Below are 14,596 nucleotides of genomic sequence, written 5' to 3'. Positions count from 1 at the left end.
CACCCTCGGCCGACTGTCTGTGTGGGGTTTGCACATTCTTCCTGTGTCTGTGGGGTTTCCTCTGGGCGCTCAAGTTTCCTCCCACAATCCAAAGATGTGCAGGTTAGATGGATTGGCCATGCTAAATTGCCTCTTTGCTAGGTGGGTTAGGCATGGGAAATGCAGGGTGACAGGTTTAGGGTGCCTCTAGGTAGGATGCTGTTCAGAGGGTCGGTGGACTCGGGCCGAGTGTCCTACTTCCACACAGTTGGGATTCTATGATATCCCCTTTCTTTTAAAAAAAACAAGTTGATTTTGTAAATACATTAGGCATGACCATTTGTATCATCCAGAAATTACATTGCTTAGCTGCATTGGACTACAATGTCCTACTTATGCAAACAGAAGTCTAGAAATGTGTACAGTGTGGCACATATCGTCTATAGGCTCCTTCTGTGTCAGAAATAAGCTGGTCACCATACTAGACTGGGCTGCACACAATGAGTTTAGGATATGCAACTGAATCATTTAAAATGTACCTTTAAAATCCGAGGATTGTTGTAGAATACTCTTCTGAAATTGCATCATCCCATTAGCTGATTCAACATGTGATAGACACATTCAGAACTGGTGGCATTAACACCAAGGACGTATCAAAAGTGCTATTCTGGGATAGATTACATCAGGTCCTGGGACTTACCTTAATGTTTTAGAAGACCACCCAACACAACCTCCTCCTTAATATTGACATGCCCTAGATTTTCAACATACTCCTCTGTAACCTTACCATCATCCATCTTTCTCCTTGTGAATACTGATGTGACGTACTCTTTAAGGACCTCACCCACTTTCTCCATGCATAAGTTCCCTCCTTTATCCTTGAGTGGGCCTCTCCTTTCCCTCTTGTTCCTAGTAGATGTATAAAATGCCTCCTTAATCTTACATGTCAAGGACATTACATGACCCCTTTTAGCCTTGCTAATTCCTTGTTTAAGTTTTGTTTAAGAGTTTGAAAATTATCTGTGATCTCAATACTTTTGGCTCAATTTATGTTTCTCTTTGAAGTTTTTCCAGCTTGCATAAAATGGAATAAGCAAACAATGCAGACGAGCTCTGCAATTTCCTACTGATTGCTGTTTGTGTTACATGCTCTTGAATGCAGTACAACACTGTTTTCACTGTCCCCACTGTTGCAACGTTCTGCTCTACCACTGACAGTTAGGAAACTAGGGAAATTATCACCATTGAGCCGCCCACCGTAAACATTCTGGGTATCACCATTGACTAGAAACTGATCCAAATTTTGTTTCCATGTCGATTCGGTCACCCGAGATAGAAATGGAAAGGTCTAGGAGGGTAGGGAGGAGTTTGAGACGGTCCAGAAACTGACCCAGCCATACAAGTACAGAGGATACAAGAGCAAGCCAGAGACTGGGAATTCTGAAGCAATGGCTCACTATCTGACTCCCCAAAGCTTACCATCTATAAGGATCAAGTCAGGAGTGTGATGGAATATTCTCCATTTATGTGGATGAGTGCACCTTCACTAACACTGAAGAAGCTTACCATCACTTAAGATAGAGCTAAGACATTCTGCTTGCTAAGCACCCCAGCCACCTCCTTAAACCTTAATTCTCCCAGTCATGGCATATACTAGCTGTAATGAATACCATCTGATTATGTTTATGTAGCTCATCAAGGCTTTTTTTTGACAGCAACCCCCAAACCTGTGACCATTACTTGAAAGGAAAGAGCAGTAGGGTGTGTGTGTGTGTGCACATATGGGGTGGAGTGGAGGAGTTTAAATAAAGAACCCACCTGAAAGTTGCTTTGCAAGTCACACTTCTGACATGGCCGTATATCGTTGCATCTTCATCATTGCAGGGTCAGAATCCTGGAACTCTTTCAGTCAGGTTGTATCCACACAACTTGGAGTGCAGAGAGTCAGGTGGCTCACTGCCAATTTCTCAAGGGCAGTTAGGAATGTGTAATAAAAGCTGGCTTCACATGTTCTGTGATTGAAGAAAAAATTTCAAGAAAAAGTATTAATTGGCTGAAAGCAGACTTAGTTGTGTTAACTATATATATATAAGATAAACTCACTTGGCCATTCAAGTAGTTCAAGTACTTTATTCTTTAAAACGTGAATGGAATGTACTTTTACTATTTAATATTACAGAATTTGTTAGTGTAGAATTCTGTTAGCTCAAAGTTGACTATGCTATTTTCATAGGACTTTTTCCTTTATATGGAAGAACCACTTTAAGCTTGACTTTCTGGTGAGATCTGCTCAACAAAGCCCAACAGTTACAGTATTATCGATGAGACCTCCAATGGAATTTTATAGATGCCAAACTATTTGAGAAGGAAATTTCAGCATTAGATCATTGTGAAAATACTCAGTTGGGAAGAATTTATTTTTAGCGACTAAAATAAAATTTTATTGTGTGTATTCTTGATTATCTAATTTTCAACATGTACTTTTCAGTTTTAAGTAAAACTGTCAAAATATGATAGGCAAATAAACATTTCTTCTTTCTTGAATCTATGAAATGTTCTGTGGTGCTCGAATATTATAGTAAACAGCTGCAGTAATGAGTTCCTTCCCAGAATGTATTGCATCAGGGAGGCATAATTATATATTCCATGGGTAACTACTTCACTGTTACGAGATTAATTCTTCCATAGGTGTAGCAGCATATGATTCAAATCATTTTGTTTGATCAATTGAAATTTAAGAGTTTTGATAAGATAAATTGGTCATGTACTGAATTATTTTTGCCACTATCATTTTACAGTTCCTGCCATTAAAATCAGAATTATTTTTAAGTTATCTTCATTAAGATCAGCAAAATAGATACTGATACAATCTATTTTAAGGATATTTTCATCTCAATTAGTCAGAAGGAGGAATTGTCTAAGATCTAACTTAGTAAAACACATGTTCCCATATTCTTATGTATGACAAGTGACAGTGTTTCTCCAACTAAGACAGCAGATGAAGCTTTCAGTGCTGAAGTTGATCTTTCCATTTTTCTCTTGGAATTACATCTGAGGTCATAGACAAAATAAAGCAACCTAAGTGAACTAAACAGCGTTTCAGTCTCTAACGTTAACCCCATTATTTGTTTCAAGTGAATCAGTAAAGATATGAGGCAACAATTGAGAGTTAGGAAAGAAGCTTACGTTGTGCACAAATACAGCAGAGGAGCTGCATGATAAGAATGACTGTGAAGAAATTAGAAGAAAAGTGTAAAAAAATTAGGAAGACAAATAGGCTATAAAATTAAATTAACAAGAAACATCAAATAAAAATTTTAGAAGCACACCTGTAAAAGAAGGAAGGCTGGAATGGGTGTAGAACCATAGACTTAGGCATTGGTCTTTTTCAGATTGGCAGGATATGACAAGTAGAGTGACACACGAGGTGCTGGGGCTTAATGCGTTATAATTTACATCAATGAGTTTTAGGTGTGTGAAGGCATGATAGCTAAATTCACAGACAGCACAGAGATAAGAAGGTGTGTTGTGATGATGAGTTCTTCCCAGCCCCGGAAGAAAATGGATGTTGGCAAGTCATTTGGAAAAATTGGTTGATGTTGCCAGAAATGAGATTCTTGGGGGAGAAAAATGTTTGATTCCCGAGCCAGGTTTGAATGTCAAAATGAAAATCTTGCTTGAGTGTCAAAAGGCTTATTTGTATCTATTTACATAGATTAGCATGCCATTATTACCTAATCTCACCACATTAATATGCACAGTACTGAGAAAGAGGCCTACCAATTGACATAATCATCAGTCACCAACTCAGATTCTGATACTTCAAGGCTAGTACAAAGTTGGAATCAGCAAATGGTGAGAAATCTGGGCTTGAATAGCCTGCAAACAGGACAGGGGCGAAGGATAATTTAGTTGTCAGTTCATCAGAAGGTGAGGTGAAAGATCAGGACTGCTGAACAGAACTCGCCTTCTTGCAAAATAAAGGAGAAAGCTGATGGGCATTCACACCTAGTTTCTGGGTGCTTTGGTGACCTGGCAAACAGTCTTATGTCATTGCCAAGGAGCATGGAGGAGTGTGGCTCTAACCTAGCAAAGGGTAGAACTCAGAGCTTGCCCTTTTTTTAACATATGTTCCAGCTCCTGTCATGCAGCACACCTGATGGCACTTCAATTGCTGAACCCATATCTGTCGCAGTCTTGGGTGGATAGATGATTTATTCTGCTGGCTCCCTGAGGATGTGGCAACACTAACAACTCCACGAATACACTTCCAGAAACGCTTAAGTACTTCCAGATACATTACAATATAAACACTTCTAAAAGAAACCTTACCTTGAATTTAGTTTCCTGGTCTTTTTAAATAATACCACTGAAAGGGCCCATTTTGCAACTTCATGCTTATAGTCACGTAGTATGACAAAACATGGGTAGTGCTGATTAAAAAAAAATACATGCTGTCAAAACTCTTTGTCTTGCACTTACATAAAAAAAGTGAAATTTCAAAGGAAGCAACAAAAGCCAGTGTATTCTTTCTCAACCAATCACCATTCTCTTCTTAGAACTTAGAATCTCTACAGTGTGGAAACAGGCCCTTCGGCCTAGCCAGTCCACACTGACCCTCTGAAGAGTAATCCACCTTGACTCATTCTCTTATTTCTTTATGTTTCCCTTAACTAATGCACCTAACATTATGGGCAATTTAGCATGGCAAATCCATCTAACCTGCACATTTTTGGATTGTGGGAGGAAACCGGAGAAAACCCATGCAGACACAGGGAGAATGTGCAAACTCCACAAAGACAGTTGCCAGAGGCTGGAATCGAACCGGTCCGTGGTGCTGTGTGGCTGCAGTGCTAACCACTGAGCCACCATGCCACTCTTTCAATACAACTTGTTGTTTCTTTTGAAATTGGGCATTCCTGCATCTGTCATGATGAGTGTAAGAAAAAAATTTTCATAGCAAGTCTCATTTTTCAGCAAACGTTTTGTGCTTCTTGTTTGCACTGAAATGGAGGAATATGTTACCTGCACTTGCGTTCCCCAAATTAGGAATCCTGGCATTACATCAGCCAGTTATGATTTGGAGATGCTGGTGTAGGAGGTTATAGTCCAACAGGTTTAATTGGAAGCACTAGCTTTCGGAGTGCTGCTCCTTTATCAGCTAGTTGTGGAGTACACAATTGTAAGACGCAGAATTTATTGCAAAAGTTTGCAGTGTGATGTAACTGAAATTATACATTGAAAAATATTTTGATTGTTAAGTCTCTCATCTGTTAGAATGACTGTGTTAGTTTTACTTCTTGGTCATTCTAACAGATGAGAGAGACTTAACAAACAATCAAAATATTTTTCAATGTATAATTTCAGTTACATCACACTGTAAACTTTTGCTATAAATTCTGTGTCTTACAATAGTGTACTCCACATCAACCTGAAGAAGGAATAACGCTCCGAAAGCTAGTGCTTCCAATTAAACCTGTTGGACCGTAACCTGGTGTTGTGATTTTTAACTTTAATCACCCAATTAGACTGTATCCATTGAGAGACTGCAACATGCAGAAACATTCCTGAATGCAGAAATGAAGCAGCCAGCATCAAAGCAGACAGAACAAAATAGGATAAAAGCCCCATTGTACCAGTTATACTCTGGGAAATGTTGCATCTGTAAATTTAAACTGTCCTTGTGGGAATGCACTGACAGTATTTTGTGTATAACAAAATGTCAACTACATATAATCATAAGAAAGGAATTTTTTGAAATCTAAACAAAATTTAAATCATACTGTAATCAGCAACTTGTACTCAAACACCAATAACTGCTTCACATCAAAATATCTAAATCTCAAACATTTCTTCTTAAGTTGCTTGGGTAATTTTTGACATCCAACATTTAATTAATTTAGAAGATCAAAGTAATGATATTTGAGGAGGAAGGAAATAGCTTGCATTTATGACTTCATGATTTCTAAATATTTTACAATTAATAAAACAGTTTTTGAAGAGTAGTCACTGTTGTATTGTAACATGGCAGAGAATTTGTTGCCAGCATGGTCTCAAGCTGTAATGTGATAATGATCAAATCATCTGTTTCTTTTGGGATATTGATTAAGGAATAAGTATTGACAAGAACACTGAGGAGAGCTCACCTGCTTTTGTTCAAAATAGAAGCCTCTGGCGAAAATGTGATCTTTTATGTACTCCTAAGGATAAATGGGTTTAGCACATGATTTAAAAGATGCTGCCCACCCACCCAATAGTACAGCATTTCCTCAATACTGCACTGGAGTGTTAGACTAGCTTTTGTGCTCAAGAGAGTTGACTGGGTCCTGAACACAATCTTCAGTGCAAATAAAAATCTTCTGTTCACTTGTTTAGTAAAGCCTTTCATTAAACTGAATAACATGCCAATACCTTTGTTAAAGTAACAGGTGCTTATGACTAAAGCTGAGTAGCATTATTTCAGCTCTTGTTAAATTGAGTGCTCAGCACAAAAAGTAGTTGTTCAGTCCAGTCAGCTGACAGCAATCTCCACCAGCCTTGTTAGCTACTGTATTCCAGTCATTATATCCTTCTATTGCATATGGTCTCATGCCAATCTAACTCCACCGTAATTATACCTATGCTATTTGACTCAACTACTTCTTGTTCCACTTTTTTGCCATTCTTTTAAGTAGAGAAGCTTTTTCTACAATCCAGTTGAATTTATTTATAAGTGTTGTATCTATGACCCTAGTTTTACACTACATTTACAAAATCACATTCTCTACATCAACCCTCCCAAAATCCTTCAGAATTTTTCTAAAGAATAAAAATTAGTTATTAGATATTTCATAGAAACTCACAGTACACTAAGAGGCCATCCAGCTTTTGTTGTCTTTGTTGGCTGTTTGAATAAGTAGTTGTGTTTAGACATACTTGTTTTCTGACTGCAGCCTTCCAATCCTCAATATTCAACTTTTTAAAATAATTTATGTAATCAATTGCTGTCATCTCTTCAACATAACACTCCAAATCCCAACAAGTCTCAATTAAAATATTCCAGTTTTCCCTCTAAACCTTTTCAAGTATTTTAAATCTACAACCCCTGGTATTGACCCATTCCACCAGAAGGAACAGACTTTTCTAACTTTTAAAACTCAACAAAACTCTTCAAAAGCACACTGGTACCTCTAAAACTCCTCTGTTCTGAACAGAACTTGGTTCACCATTCCAACATCTCGTAACCGAAGTCTTTCATCTGTGGTAATATCCAGATAAATCTCTTCCGTACTCTTTCTAAAGCCTAGACTTGGCCTATCATATGCACATTCTTTTTGAACCCAGTCTCAGTCTAAATGACCTGAAACTAACTTCTGGCGATATGCGTGAGTAGTTTTCATGGTTCTGAGGCCATAGTCTCATCAAAATTAAGTAACTAGGCACTTATGCTCAGTATTTAAACTCTGGTAACTCGGTTTGCCCTGACTGTTTGACGCTGACAGTAAAAGGTCATGCATGGGTCTATTTTACCGGAAGAATTGTTGGAGGAGCATAATTGGGATTTGAGGTGTCGATGCTTCAAATCTCGGTCCACGAAATATTTATAGAAAAATCAAATGCCAAAGCTCTTTCGAAAGAAAAGTACGCAAACCCCTCGATGGGCTTTTTAGATTGCGATAAAAGTGTGTCTCTGCAAGCACCGCCGCCCCCCGGAGCCCGTAACCTATCGCGACTCTGTGTGCTGGGTGAGTAGGGAAGCTGTCCCGACTGGTAATTATTGACAGAAAAATCGAGCTTGTGGTATCACTTAAATTCTTTGTGTTTCGTGTACTTTCGCTGTTGCCTGAACCGTCGGTTAGGTCGAGCAATGTTTACAATGAACGAGATTTACATAGCATCAGAGGGCAAAGTATTTGGAAGGGAAAATTCTGACAGGCCAGCCACAACAAGGAAGGATCTGGTTGGCTCGTCCTCAAGGATGTGGCTGCGAGAATTTTTGTTGTTCAACTTGTAAAAATCTAAAAAAGCGCCTCCAACTGGATTTAGCTTTCCATTTCTTCTTGCTACTGATTTTAATAGACATGTGCTGCCTCCAACAGCCCAAAACTATAATTTGCAGCTGATTTTGTTGACATTGTCAATAATATACTGAATGTCAGTAGATGAAAATTATCCTTCACTTGTCAAATTTCATCCTTAACATTTTAAATAAATGTTTTAGTCTATACTCTTACTTTCAGAAGCCACTGGCATACGTTACACTGAAGCAAGCATTTGACAGGAAGGCGGTAGGGAAGATCAATTTTAAAGTAAATCAAGTTTCAGGGTTTGGATGGAATCAAATGACACTAATCTCCAGGCAGAATATTTGGTCCAGAAACAGATTTTAGTCACGTGATTTGCTCAGCTACGTAATAGCTTGACTTAAAAAGAAAAGGATTTATCGCAAGAAATAAACTTAACCACAAAATTTAACCACAAAAGTGCAACAATACATTGCACAAATACTTAATTAACAAAGTACATTGAGTTGTCTGGTTTCACTCTAATAAAAATAATTAATTCTGTAATTTAAGGCTCAGGTACATGCTCAGTTCCTTTTGAAGAGGCAATCAGTTTCATTGTAGCAGAAAAGTAATATACGGTAGATGCTGGAAATCTGAAATAAAAGCATAAAGTTTTGGAGAAACTCAGCAGATCTGTCAGTTACTGCGAAGACAGAAACATTGTTAACATTTTGAGTCAATTAATATTTCTTCAAGAACTCAAAAAAATTACATTCAGCAGGAAAGTGGTTCTGAGCAAGTTATTGGAGCTAAGGGCTGACAAGTCCTTCATTCTGTTGGATGTTATTCTAGGATCTTAGGAGCATAAGATATTGGAGCAGAATTAGACCATTCGGCCCATTGAATCTGTTCATCCATTTGACCGTGGCTGATATGCTTCTCAACTCCACTCTCCTGCCTTCTTCCCATAACTTTTGATCCTCTTGCCAATCAAGATCCTTTCTATCTCTGTTTTAAATACATTCAATGACTTGGTCTCCATAACCTTCTGTGGCAATGAGTTTCACAGATTCATCATCCACTAGCTGAAGAAGTTTCTTAAAAGAAATGGCTAGTGAGATCATAATCGTTAGTTTAATCGTTGAATTTAGAAATTTTCAGTCAGAATGAAAAGTAGCAAATAGAAACTCTTTATTCAAGAAGTGAAGGAGGCAGAAAACTGGAAAATATGAGCCAGTTATCTTGACATTTGTATTAAGAAAGATGTCAGAAACTTTGGTTAAAGACATTATAACAGGGGACTTTAGTTTGTGATAATCAGGCAGAGCTAAAAAGGTTTTGTGAAAGAGATAACAAGTTTCATCAATTTATTCGAATACTTTGAAGGAGTTGCATGTGCTGTGTTTAAAGGGCAGCCTGTAGAAATACTATCGTTGGATTTCCAGAAGGCATTTGATAAGGTGACACATCAAATTTTATTGCGGAAAATTAAAGTTCAAGATATAAATTGTAACATCAGAGCATGCTAAAAGAACGGCTGACTGGCAGAAAACACATAAATGGATTTTTATCTGATTGGCAGGATATGACGAGCAGTGTCCCACCAGTGTCTGTGTTGGCCTCAACTTCTTCCAATTTATATCAATGACTTAGATGAGTGGAACAAAGCCATGATGGTTAAATTGTCAAGCATATAGGTAGGAAATTAAATTGTGACGAAGGCATAAGACGTTTGTAGGCAGCTATAGATGGGTTAAGTTAGTGGACCAAGAGCTGGCTGATGGAGCATATTGCAGGAAAACGCGAAGTTATTCAATTCGGCAGGAAGAATAAAATCAAAGCAGAGTATTACTTAAATGGAGAATGAATGCTGAGATGCAGAGGGTTCTAGGGGATCTAGTGCAGAGTTACAAAAAGTTAGTATACAGGAAGAACAAACAATCAAGAGGCTAATGGAATACTTTACGACTTTATCATGAGAGGAATGTAACGTAAAAGCAAAACTGCTGTGATTTCATTCTGCATGGCATTAGTGAGACCTTATCTCAAATATTGCATCCAGTTTTGATCTCCTCAATTGAGAGAGGATGTAAATGCGTTGGAGGAGGATTAACAGGAGATTTATTAGATTGATACTTGTAATGAGTGCATTGTCTTGTGAGGATAGATTGGATAGGCTAGCTTATTTCCACTGGAGTTTAGAAGTTGAGGGGTGACTAGATTGAAATATTAAAGATCCTGAATTGCCTTGACAAGTTGGATGTCCTGCTCACATCTGGAAAGAATGTTCCAGAAGTAGGGTTTACCGTTGTATAACTGAAATGAGAAATCTTTTCTGTCAGATGGATATGCAACTTTGGAACTTTCTGCCTTAGAGGGCGATGGAAGTGGGGTCATTAAGTATTTTTTAAGACAGAGGTACTTAGATTCTTAGCGAGGTTTGAGAAAATTTGTAGCTCAGGTTGAGATTCTGGATATAGATTTGCTCGCTGAGTTGGAAGGTTCATTTCCAGACATTTCGTCACCCTACTAGGTAACATCTTCAGTAGACCTCGGGCGAAGCATTGCTGATAAGTCCTGCTTTCTATTTATATGTTTGGGTTTCTTTGGATTGGTGAACACCAAATAGCCACAAAAAGACATGACCCTCTCTCACTAGTATCCTTACATACAGATGAGGAAGGACACCACTTTGACTGGGACAACACATCCATCTTAGGACAAACCAAACAAAGACACGCATGAGAATTCCTAGAAGCATGATTTGGAGATGCCGGTGTTGGACTGGGGTGTACAAAGTTAAAAATCACACAACACCAGGTTATAGTCCAGCAGGTTTAATTGGAAGCACTAGCTTTCGGAGCGCCGCTCCTTCATCAGCTGGTTGAGCGGCGCTCAGAAAGCTAGTGCTTCCAACTAAACCTGTTGGACTATAACCTTGTGTTGTGTGATTTTTAACTTTGTAGAAAGATGTAGACAGGTTAGGAGAGTGGGCAAAGAAGTGGCAGATGAAATACAATGTGGGAAAGTGTGAGGACATGCAGTTTGGTAGGAAGAATAGAATAATGGACTATTTTGTAAATGGGGATAAAATTCAGAAATCGAAAGTGCAAAGGGACTTTGGAGTCCTAGTCCTGGTTTCTCGTCAGGTAAACTTGCAGGTTGAGTCAGTAGTTAGGAAGGCAAATGCAATTCATCTTGAGAGGACTAGAATATAAAAGCAGGGAAATATTTCTGAGGCTTAAAAGGGTCTGGTCAGATCACATTTAGAGTATTGTGAGCAATTTTGGGCCCCTTTCCTCAGGAAAGATATATTGGCCTTGGGATGAGTCCAGAGGAGGTTCATGAGGATGATCCCAGGAATGAAAGGCTTAACATATGAGGAACATTTGAGGACTCTGGGACTATACCCGATGGAGTTTAGAAGGATGGGGGGGATCTGATTGAAACTTTCAGCATAATGAATGTCCTAGACAGAATGGAAAATGTTTTCATTGGTAGGAAAGATGAGGACCCGAGGGCACAGTCTTAGAGTAAAGGGAAGACCTTTTGGAATTGAGATAAGGAGAAACTTCTTTAGCCAGAGTGACGAATTTGTGGAATTCATTGCCACCGAAGACTATGAAGGCGAGGTCATTGAGAATATTTTAAAAACAGATAGATAAGTTCTTTATTGCCGTGGGAATCAAAGGTTGTGTGGAGAAAGTGGGAAAATAGGCTTGAAAAACCAATCTGCCATGTATGAATGACAGCGCAGACTTGATGGGCCAAATGGCCTAATTTCTGTTCCTATGTCTTCTGGTCTTATGCTTGATGTATAGCTAAACTCCATTTAAGCATCTTTATTTCCATACTCCTAGTTACCACAATTCCATTAAAACTTATTTAATGTCAACTTACAAAATCAGATAAAGGCCAAGATTTCATTGGCCTTTTTGATTACTTATTATTACCGGAAGGAAACTAGCAATTAGTAACTTATTGGGTCACTTATCAGTGATGAGTTTTAATTTATCCCAGGACTAACAAAACTAAACAAAAATTATGCCAAATATTCAGTAAAATACAATTTAAGTACTGCCAGACAATAATTATATGACTTATTAGTGGATAAGTATAATTGAGTTTTGCGGCATCAAATAATAGAAAATTGACTGTCTGTAAATTGTGAATTACTTGCTCCCAATTTTCTTTTTTGGATTTGTTCATGCAATATGAACACCACTGGCAGGGCCAACATTTATTGTCCATCTCTAACTGTTGCTGAGAAAGTGATAGCAAGTTTTTTCTTCAAAGTTTGCATTCCATACCCATATGGGGTAGTTCAGGCTGGAGTTCCAGGGTTCATGTCCAAATAAATTTGGACATTTTATTTTATTTACTTTTGAGACCGATTTATTTTGAGAAAAATAAGTAGTTCTACAATATAAATGCATGTTGTAAAATTGATTTTTGCTTTGGTCTTTCTGTTTTTAAGGTGCTTTTTAACTATCCATGGATTTTCAAATAGAAGAAGAGCCCTCTGTTAGCACGAACACACATTGTACAAGAAATAAAAAGGGAGGATGTTTAAAGAGACTAGGTAAAACATTTAATTATTTCTTCACAATACAGGGTGATTTAAAAAAAAAACAAATTATAACATTTTATTTTAAAATATATAGATTCTACTTGGAGATTCTTCCATTCAGCCCACTTTTTTGTCTACCTGACTCATTTAATATCTACATGGGTGAGTGACTTTATTTAACACCATTGTACATTTGAAACTTTGTATAGATTTTAAAATTATATTTACCACAATTGATTATTAAATTATAATTTTCAAATATTAATTAAAACTATAAAAAGTTATTTATTTTTCTTGGCCAAGCCTTTTATTGATCCTTTCTTATGGCTTTAAGTAAGGGAACCTTATCTATGTTATTATTCCATTGTATGAAATGTAGTAAACAGATTTTAAATTATCTCAGAATCAACTGTTTTGAACTAAAATGTCACACAAGTTATTATTATTTAACCTGCACAATTTGTAAATATGCTACTAAAGTTCAAAAAAACTACACAACTATTTTTATAGATACAGTGTAAATATCTGTTTATTTTTACAATTAACAATGAATTACAGGGAAACCTTTTATCTTAAGACAGCAGCTGGAAAAGTTGATATTGCCATTCAGTAAAATGCAGTTTGAAAGGAACTATACATCTGAGCTGATAATGAAACCTTATCAAATGTTTTTGAATGTTATGACTTCAATACAATTTCTATCTCTGCATACCCTGAAAATAGGTTTCGGGAGATCTTAAAATGCAGTAATATGAAAGTTACTCATCATAGAATACTTTTCTATTATATATTTTACAGCATTATAATTCTCAGTCGAAATATTCTTTGCTGCAGAATAATGAGATAGCTATTCATGTCCACAATCTCCCTTATATTAGATTATTTGTTTGAAGTGTGTTAGCTTCGTGGCTTAATTTACCCTGACCCACTTTGAGATTGAATTGTGTTGGCTGAAGGATGAGAACAAGTTGTTTTTCTCTTTTGGTCCAGGGAACCCAACAAAAGGCAGGTGAGAGTATTTTTCCTTCTTTCCTCCCAACCGCCGAGGATATATATATTATAAAAATCTGAAAGTGTTATAATACATTTGCATTTTGTTCTTCAGGGCGATCGCATGTGGCACTTTGCTGTCTCACTTTTCCTGGTGGAACTCAATAACAATAGTTTGCTGCTTCCAGCAGTTTTTGGTTTGGCTGTTTCTTCATCACTTATTTTATTTGGTGCCTTAGTTGGAAACTGGGTTGACAGAAACACCAGAATGAAAGGTTTGATGGTTTTATTACACAGAAAAATAACTCATGATGAGCATTAACATAGTAAATTAACAATGGTCCAATGTATTGATATATTAACCATAAACCAATATTTTCCTTTTTTGAATTTTAGTTGTGCAAGTTGCTCTTCTTATCCAGAATCTCTCTGTGATCTTATGTGCTGTGGTGCTTATGTTGCTATTTGTTTATAATGCTGAGATCACTATCCTATGGAATGGTTGGATGAAGGTAAGTATGACTTAATAGTGTTAAATTTGCTTGTCAAACAAGGCCTTTTTTGTTATAAGACCATATTAATTTCTTCATGCTTGTAATTATTATTAATGTCATTTTCTCAAAGTTTATCCAAACCGCACGAGTGATTAAAATAATGATAAACTTTGGATGAATTGCAAATTTGTTTACGAAAACATTTTTTTCTCTTTGTTTTTAGTAATGCTAAGTGGATTCTGTGGAGCAATAAATGGAAACTGCCAAGTGGTTAGCCTGGTGTTGGATTATGGATAGGGGAAGTCCTTGGTTATTAGTGGGAGGGATCTTGGGTCAAAGAGAAAACTGACAGTATTATTTGAGAGTTGAAAAAGGGAGAGGCTGGTCTTGGGATAACTGCTGACTGGATGTGAGACTACTAGAATATACTTAGATTTCCTAGACTCAGTATCCCTGCTTATACTACACTAACAATCAAACACATTTTGGGCGGCACGGTGGCACAGTGGTTAGCACTGCTGCCTCACAGTGCTAGAGACCCGGGTTCACCTCCCGCCTCAGGCGACTCTCTGTGTGGA

General features: G+C 37.4%; 1 protein-coding gene and 1 long non-coding RNA gene across 16 annotated transcripts in view; one reads left to right on the top strand and one right to left on the bottom strand.

The window, feature by feature from the left end:
* The window catches only part of LOC122551560 (solute carrier family 40 member 1-like), a 56,394-nt gene that overhangs the window by 12,224 nt on the left and 29,574 nt on the right, over window positions 1–14,596 (top strand). For 12 of the 14 annotated variants that reach the window (XM_043693622.1, XM_043693626.1, XM_043693627.1 and 9 more), the window contains 4 exons: window positions 12,442–12,546; window positions 12,629–12,696; window positions 13,640–13,799; window positions 13,921–14,036. In XM_043693622.1, the coding sequence (XP_043549557.1) occupies window positions 12,459–12,546; window positions 12,629–12,696; window positions 13,640–13,799; window positions 13,921–14,036 (432 nt within the window). In that variant the 5' untranslated portion in view covers window positions 12,442–12,458. Of the gene's footprint in view, window positions 1–7,494; window positions 7,704–12,441; window positions 12,547–12,628; window positions 12,697–13,412; window positions 13,544–13,639; window positions 13,800–13,920; window positions 14,037–14,596 lie in introns of those variants that run through there. The other 2 variants (XM_043693631.1, XM_043693633.1) reach the window with 2 other exon arrangements.
* LOC122551561 lies at window positions 167–7,481 on the bottom strand. Of its 2 annotated transcripts, XR_006312136.1 has the most exons (4): window positions 7,147–7,481; window positions 6,126–6,179; window positions 4,312–4,412; window positions 167–1,991 (listed from the first exon to the last, which is right to left on the bottom strand). It is a non-coding gene; the product is annotated as an uncharacterized LOC122551561 (long non-coding RNA). The 2 variants fall into 2 exon arrangements; XR_006312137.1 differs by lacking the exon at window positions 6,126–6,179 and having other exon boundaries at window positions 168–1,991.

This window comes from Chiloscyllium plagiosum, chromosome 7 (genome assembly GCF_004010195.1).
Source record: "Chiloscyllium plagiosum isolate BGI_BamShark_2017 chromosome 7, ASM401019v2, whole genome shotgun sequence".
Taxonomy (NCBI): Eukaryota; Metazoa; Chordata; class Chondrichthyes; order Orectolobiformes; family Hemiscylliidae; genus Chiloscyllium; species Chiloscyllium plagiosum.
Note: the sequence above shows the minus strand (reverse complement) of the source record. Positions and strands in the feature narration are given on the sequence as shown.